This window comes from Sinocyclocheilus anshuiensis, unplaced genomic scaffold (assembly GCF_001515605.1).
Source record: "Sinocyclocheilus anshuiensis isolate Anshui unplaced genomic scaffold, SAMN03320099.WGS_v1.1 scaffold44, whole genome shotgun sequence".
NCBI classification, from domain to species: Eukaryota; Metazoa; Chordata; class Actinopteri; order Cypriniformes; family Cyprinidae; genus Sinocyclocheilus; species Sinocyclocheilus anshuiensis.
Window position 1 is genome coordinate 1068233 of NW_015555746.1, and position 8431 is coordinate 1076663.

Below are 8431 nucleotides of genomic sequence, written 5' to 3' on the forward strand. Positions count from 1 at the left end.
GTGATTATTTTCTGTCTGCTTTCCATAAGATATATAAAGACGCATAACACCATGGTGTTTTAAATTCCTGTTTCTCATCCAACTCATAATCATGAGTCATAACATTTCTTTAAGCTATAGCATACATTGCCATCTAGTGGCTTTTCTTATGCACAGGCAGCCTTACATAGACTGACTTTATTCCAAAAAGACAGGTAATCACAAATAAACAATGCAAAACATAAATAGTTTAGAGGCAGTCCACGCAGTGTCTATGGAGCAGTTTAGTCTTACAGTAATCATGCATTTGATAGCCTAAATGGTGATGTGCATGTTATTGTGTTCTTTCTGGCCAAGCTAAAAGATCACGTAGACTTGACAACTGATATGACGCTTTAACAATCAATCTGTTATTGAACAGTGAATAATTCAAGTGCCTTTCAAAGCGACTAATTATGACACTTTTAATAGACAATAAAATGTTAGCTAATTGTTATTATTGTGCCGCCTGGGGAGATCTCTATATAATGAGGATGTGGTTTTCAACCCCCCTGATATTTCTGAAACAGTCTATATTTAGCGCTAATATGCGTAATAATTCAAAAGCCTATATTTCTTTAGTTTATGTCTTTAATGTAATGGAGCCAAAAGAGTATAATAAAGGGATGCTAATTGAATTTCTCATAAAAAGCCGTTGTGGTTAAACATTATCTAAATATTAGATATGATTAAATTCCTAAGTGTACAACTGTAGCATTGTGCGTTCCGGCTGGGTTTGACGCACGGCGTCATCCGTTTCCAGGATACAGTTGTTCGGGTGATGTAAACAGCGCGGTGGAGCTGGAGTGTGTGCAGTGCGCATGCGCTGAACGAGCGTTACTCCGCAGCTCTACCGGGCTGGCAGGCTGGACGCACCAGTGACCTTATCGATTTCAACAGACAGCTTCTGGCGGGTGTCAAATCCAGAGGTGAACGTCGCAATCCAGGTGAGTTTGCTCAGCGATTCTCAAGACCAATATGGCCGTGAACGGGCCTGCGGAGCTCCACGTGTTTTTGTTATTTTTTAAGTTTTATAATGTCAAGTGGATCTATAAACCAGTGAAATAAGTTTTAAATGAAATATTGCGATGTGCTTCTTTATTTACTCAGTACAGTTCTACTGAGTTGGGGAGGAATGTGCATAGAATAGTTATTTTTTTTGTATGTTGGATCCGAGCATGAGCTTCTGTGTAAAGTCGTTTCCAGGCAGCTACAAATTACAGTGTTCAAATTACAATTGATGCATTGTACAGTACGTGCGGCTTTCACTTCTCATGGTTATCAGTGTGACAGAGAGCTGTCACCTCTCCAGTTTAATATGTATTGCTGTGTGAGAGAGTTAAAGAGTGAACAATGTGCATTAAATTCATCTCACTTCGAACTTTAGGTTAAAAAGGGAAAGACTGATCCATTTTGTGATGTGAGAATTAACTCAAACATGCACCAACATATGCAAGGTACAGTATATTCACACTTTTGCCACATATAATTTTTTTTCTCTCTCTTATGATGTTACCTAACATACAATACACTCACAGAGACCTTAGAAGCTGAACGTAAAAGTTTGGGGTCAACAGGTTATTTTTTTTTGGAAAGAAATTATAATAATAATTTTATTCAGCAAGCAAAGGTAAAGACATTTATAATGTTACAAAAAGTTATTATTTCAAATAAATGCTGTTCTTTTCAAATTTCTATTCATCTAAGAATCCTGAAAAACAATAAAAAAAATAGAAAACAGATTTTTAAAATTCTGATAATATTTCACAATATTACGGTTTTACTGTATTTTTGATCAAATAAATGTAGCCTTGGTGAGTATAAGAGGTGTTTTTCAAAGACAAAAAAACCCTTAAATATTTGAACAGTAGTGTATATCAGTGAGATACTCTCATAGGCACAGTGATGTTTATACTGAAATATTGATATTAATAACCTACACCTAAAAAAAAACAAACCTGTTGACATTATTAGACTGAAATCAAAACATGATTTGGACTATGAATTGTTTCAGAAAATGAGGACCAATTTAAATGTTGTTTTTCAGTATATTTGTGAAACTGGCTCACACAACTATTGCCAAATCATACACTCACAAGATCAACCCTGTTATTTATTTTGTACAGCATTTTTGTAAAGCATTTCTGTATGTCACAGTGCAACCCTTGGAAGGAAGAGCTCGTTGTAATTATGTAAATCTGCGTATGATAAATGGGGACAGACTGAAGACAGCTAAGACTCTAGTGGACAAGGCAATAAAGGTTAGGCTTGTAAAACCCTAATGAATCATAGCAGAAGACGTGCATGGATGAACTCCGAATGATCTTTAATATTATAATAATAATAATGATGACATTAAGATCTCAATGAACATGCACTGTCAATTTTGTTGATTCTGATGTAGGAGAAGAAAGTGTTCTCGGTGCTGGGTCCCTATCCTGTAATCCGTGCAGGCCTGCGTGCAAGAGGATGGGTGGAGCGGCGACTACCACGGCACTCTGTCCCCCAGCCCCGTCGACATGATCTTGAAACAGAAGCCACAGATGAGGGTGACAGCAGTGATGATGATGGTGAGAGTCTCTGACAGAACTAAGATGAGACCCTATGCATCACTCTGCGTAGACACATGATAAGGCTGGTCGGTTTCTGTGTGTGTGCGTGGGTTTACTTACTAGCTATACACAGGGGACAAAATTGTACCCAGAAGTTAGTTATGGACACAATGTTCTGTTGGGGATGTTTTAAATGTAAACATAATTTAAAAAGACAAGAAAATAGCTATAGCTATATTCAACTCTGTCTAGCACCCTTTTGTCAATCAGCATGATCCCTGTTAGTAATTATAATTAAATTAATTTAAACAACAGAAGGTTATGGTTTTTCCACAATTAAATTTTTTAAACAAGTGATTACTTTTATTTAGCAAGGACACATTAAATTGATCAAAAGGGTCAGTAAAGACATTTATAATGTAATATTTCAAATAAATGTGTTCATTTGAACTTTCCATTCATGAAAGAAATGTGAAAAAATCTTTTGCTTTTGAAAAAATATCGTAGTATCGTGCTGCAGCGCGCCTCCGTCTACTGTACAACGCGACATATATTCACATCAAATGTTATCTCAGCGGTAGAGTTACTCTCAGGGGACACTGCTCTTATTAGCAAGCACAAAAGTACATTATTTGCATGTGCTTTAAAGCCTTGCCAGTTAAACATTTCATTCATGCGCTGTTTTGACGTGCGCTTTCTCTGAGCGACTACACATGAAGCGCGCACGTGCAAAAAAGCTTGTCAACAGAGCCTTATCACTGGAGTGGACTAAGTTATCTTTCACATCTGATTGCGCTAATACGGTCAAAAACACACAAGGATTACATATAAACACAGTTGGTTATGTCTAAAGTGAAAGTAAACATTTGAGAGAAAAACGGATGCGTGCCTGTATATATTAGATGCAGCTCTTAAAGCAACAGTACTAAACACCGGTTGTCATTAAAGGGATAGTTCACCCTAAAATGTAATTTATGTCATTATTTACACACTCACATGTTGTCCAAAACCTGTATTCATTTCTTTCTTGTGCTGAACACAAAAGAAGATATTTTGAAGAATGTGGGTAACCAAACATGATAGTGAGGAAAAAAATAAATAAAATACTATGGAAGTAACTGGGGACCAGCAACTGTCAACAGAAGAAAGAAACTCATTTGGGTTTAAAAAAAAACTTCAGAGTGAGTAAATGATGACAGGATTGTCATTTTGTTGGTGAGCTATCCCTAATGGTAATAAAACAAAAACACAAAGTGAAAAATCACTCACTGCTCTTGACTGAAGAACTTTAGTCTTGTTTTTTAGTCTAAAGTTGCTTTAATAAGAATCAATGTATAATTTATGTATATGGTGTATTTAGTATTTTATTTTTATATTTGTTAATTCAATTTCTTGAATGCTACTGCTAAATACACCTACTGTACCTGAAAACTGTGTTTTATTTGTATATTATGTGTATTTGTAACGTGTATCTTTTGTTCTTATTTTTTAATAACAAAGATAAAATAATGACAAAGATTTTTATCTTTCTGAAAAAAAAACGTGATATGATATTTTTGCCGTATCACCCACCCCTACGTGAGAGTAGTAGTAATGACTGCTGAAAATTAAGCTTTACCATCACAGGAATAAATTACATTAAAAAAAATATTAAAACAGTTAATTTAAATTATAATAATATATCTCAATATTAAAATTTTTACTGTATTTTTAATCAAATAAATGCAGCTTTGCTGAGCAAGAGACATTAAAATAATCTTACAAACTCCAAATTTTTAAACAATAGTGTAAATGTGCATATGTGTGTGTGTGTGTGAGACGTATACTGAAAATGCTATGCTTGGAGCATCCTGTGTAACTGTTTAGTTAATGACCCACTGTAATCTAAAGCTCGATATGATAGTAGTTTGAGTAGCTAACCTGACACCACTCATTCCCGCAAACAGATGTCAGTGACATAGATCACACTTTCTGTCCCTTGACTACTGTCACACCACCTTCTCTCTTTCTTTATGCAGACTTAGGAGAGGAGGGAGAGAGGGACGATGAGGTAGATGATCTGTACGATCTAATGGTACGTTTAGAAACTCTGGAATTCCATTTCACTGATAGTTGCCATAGCAGCTGGGTTTTTGAATGTAATTTGTCGACAGTGGGCAGTCTCTGATCATTATGTTAAATCCCTAGACACGGTTGGTTCGCAATGAGACGCCATATTTCTACTGGACAACCAAGAGGGATTCAATCGACTGTCGGTCTTTACGTAAAGACCAGATGACCAATCATTACGCAAAGGCGGGATCTTTCACCACCAAGGTTCATCACAAATTTAACAACTGAAGCTTTTGAAACCAAAATTCTTCTATATAAAAACACTTTCTCATACTCATTACCTTTCATTTAATCTTTTTCAGGTTGGTTTGTGTATGAATTTAAGAAATCTGCAGTGGTTTGATGCAGCAGATCCAGATACATTCTTCCCACGCTGCTACAGACTGGGGGCGGAGAATGATAAACATGCTTTTATTGGTCAGTACTCTTAATCTTTATTGTCCCCTATTGGCTACTTGTTTTCTTTTCATTTAACAGATGATTATTTTGCCCCAAAGAGATTTACACCACATGAACTGTACAGTCTCCCTGGAGCAGTCTGGGGTTAAATGTGTTGCTCACAGGCACAGTTGTGACCTATGTTCTCTGTAGCTTTTCATGGGTTGCCCTATCATTGGATTGAACCTGCTGGATTGAACCTGTAATGTTACCCGGCTTGATCATCTGAAAGAAATTTATTTTGTTCTCTTTCTTTACAGAGGACTTCAGAAGGACTGCATGCACAAGTCTACTGCTGTATGTTTTGGAGAAGTATGGAGGGGATTCAGAGTGGGAGAGGACCGGAGAGGTGTATGATGCTAAATCTCATGGTATGACACACACTAACACAGACATACCCACATTGGGACTCAAACTTATTCACACATCTTCCCTCCTTTTTAGGTCTGAGCAAGCCGCGTAAACAGCATGCCAATCAGAGGGTTGGAATCTCGATAATTGACAATGCATTGCATATATGTCAGGAGTATCTGAACAGTTTAGAACACTGTGACATAGACATCACTTTGGAAACAATCCCTACCCTCTCAGAGCAACAGTGGAAGGTGTTTCTTCGGAATTATTATTCAGTTATTCAGTGAGTATAATTTTTTATTATTATTTATAGTGCACTTAATGAGTCATATCATGTTTCTTTAAAAGTTTCAGGGCTGAAATTCTATAATGAAAATCATGAAATAAAACTAAGCTGCAAAAATGTCTTATTCCAAATGTATGCAGCTTTCTAACATCAGACAAATTACAGAATTTGTACACACAGTTATATGTCAACAATGGTGTTCAGCAACTTGGACTGTCCAATCACAATAAAGTTAAAAAAAAGAATAAGTAGGATAAATATTATTATTCTTAAACATCAGAAAATTTGGACCTCATATCAAACCTGAAACCAGTGAAAAAAAACTAAATTATTAAAAACATTTACTAATGTCATTAGTGGACACATTAGTGGAAATTAATACAGTTGTAAAAAAATAGTTTTTTTTGTTTTTTTTGGTGGTGGAGTAAGGAGCACCTAAGGGGACATGGTAATAGGAAAAAAATAAGAGATGATAGAAAAATCATTTTCACAATAATGTTCACAGAATTATTGCGTTCTGCTGAAAAACTTTGCATCCGTTCCCAAAAGTATTATATATATATAAATACTGTATATATAAATATAATTTCCATCACAAAAGTTTTGCAAGCTTGGGGAACAAAAACATTTTGTGAGAGCACACAAAAGTTTTGTGAGAGTCTTGAGGGAGCACAAAGGATTTAGAAAAGAATGCAAAAGTATTGAAATTTAGTATTTCCTCATATCTATTTTTTGCCTAATCTGTGCTAAAGCTTTCTTGCTATTTTCCTTTGCAGTGAAGGACTGACGATAGAGGGCTGTGAAGCTTATGTGGAGCGTTGTAAATGCATGCTGGAGCAGATGAGTCGTGTTTGCCCTCAGATGGAGACTGATGGACTCTGCAACATCTGGATCATTAAACCTGGGGCCAAGTCACGAGGCAGAGGTGAGTAGGTGAAGACTGAAGGAAAGTGGAGTAAAAGTACAGCAAAACTATTTAATTTACTTTGACTTTACTGTTGTAGGTATAATGTGCATGAACAGGTTGGATGAGATATTGAGTTTAGTAAATGCAGACCATGGCATCATGAAGGACAGTAAGTGGGTGGTGCAGAAGTACTTGGAGCGGCCTCTCCTCGTGCATGACACTAAGTTTGATGTAAGACAGTGGTTCCTGGTCACAGACTGGAACCCTCTTACTGTGTGGTTCTACCGTGAGTGCTACCTCCGATTTTCCACCCAGCCTTACTCCACTCATACATTGGATAGGTGAGAAAACAAATGCCAAACATTAAAGGGATAGTTCACCCCAAAATTAAAACATTTACACACCTGCATGTTGTTAAAAACCTGTGTGACTTTTTCTGTAAAGCACAAAAAAGATATAACAATTTTTTTTTCCATACAGTGAAAGTCAATAGAATCCAGTGTTGTTTTGGACCCCACTGACTTTCACTGCAATGACAAAAACTGTTGAAATTCTTGAAAATATCTACTTTTGTGTTCTGTTAAACAAAGTCATATAGATTTGAAACAACTTGAGTGCGAGTAAATGATGACAGAATTTCCATTTTCAGGTTGAACTATTCATTTAAGAGAGAGCTTCAATTAATCTTTTTTTTCCTGCTTTCCACCCTTAGTTCTGTACATCTTTGCAACAACTCCATCCAGAAGCATTTTCAACCAAGCCCAGATCGCAATTCTTGTCTACCCGCTGAGTGCATGTGGTCATGTTCACAATTCCGCTCCTGGTTGGCTGCTTCAGGCCAGGATGATCTGTGGGAAGGGGTGGTTGTTCCAGGTATGCAGAAGGCCGTTATCCAAACTCTCTTGACTGCACAGGACAGTGTGGAACCTCGCAAAGCTAGTTTTGAGCTCTACGGAGCTGACTTTATGCTGGGACGGGATTTGCGACCTTGGCTGTTGGAGATCAATGCCAGCCCCACCATGGCACCCTCCACAGGGGTCACAGCTCGACTCTGCCCCGCTGTACAGGAAGACACTTTGCGGGTGGTGCTGGATCGACGCTGTGACCGCAACACTCACACTGGCGGCTTCCAACTCATATACAAACAGGTACACATACACAATGTCAAGATCACCAAACTACTCATCATATACAGGTACATCTCAAAAAATTAGAATATCATGAAAAAGGTCAATATTTTTTGTCACTCATTTCAGAAAGTGAAACCCATATATTATATAGATTCATTACACATAGAGTGAAATATTCCAAGCCTTTATTTCTTGAAATTTTGATGATTATGGCTTACAGATAGTGAAAACCCAAAATTCAGTGTCTCAGAAAATTAGAATATTACATAAGATCAATAAAAAAAAGGATATTTTAAACAAATGTCAGGCTTCTGAAAAGTATGTTAATTTCTATGCACTCAATACTTGGTTGGGCCTCCTTTTGCATGAATTACTGCATCAATGCGGCGTGGCATGGAGGCAATCAGCCTGTGGCACTGCTCAGGTGTAATGGAAGCCCAGGTTGCTTTGATAGCGGCCTTCAGGTCATGCGCGCGCTCTCTCTCTCTCTCTCTCGCTCTCCCTACCGTTAAGTAACGTGTGCATTGTTTTACCTACTTGTTTTTGACATATCCGACTGCACTACAAACTTTCCAGTGATGTCTGTGAGAAAGGTATATTCACTCGACAAGCTCGCGCATCTGCGCCGCCGCGC

General features: G+C 37.3%; 1 protein-coding gene across 1 annotated transcript in view; it reads left to right on the forward strand.

Annotated features, from left to right (window-relative positions):
* The first annotated feature begins 846 nt into the window (after positions 1–846).
* Positions 847–8431, forward strand: part of LOC107673469 (tubulin monoglycylase TTLL3-like) — a 9772-nt gene continuing 2187 nt past the window's right edge. The window contains exons 1-12 of the mRNA XM_016467064.1: positions 847–965; positions 1406–1475; positions 2176–2279; positions 2423–2588; positions 4589–4644; positions 4758–4886; positions 4985–5099; positions 5381–5491; positions 5565–5757; positions 6537–6685; positions 6765–7008; positions 7380–7815. Of these exons, the coding sequence (XP_016322550.1) occupies positions 1457–1475; positions 2176–2279; positions 2423–2588; positions 4589–4644; positions 4758–4886; positions 4985–5099; positions 5381–5491; positions 5565–5757; positions 6537–6685; positions 6765–7008; positions 7380–7815 (1722 nt within the window). The 5' untranslated portion in view covers positions 847–965; positions 1406–1456. The remainder of the gene's footprint in view (positions 966–1405; positions 1476–2175; positions 2280–2422; positions 2589–4588; positions 4645–4757; positions 4887–4984; positions 5100–5380; positions 5492–5564; positions 5758–6536; positions 6686–6764; positions 7009–7379; positions 7816–8431) is intronic.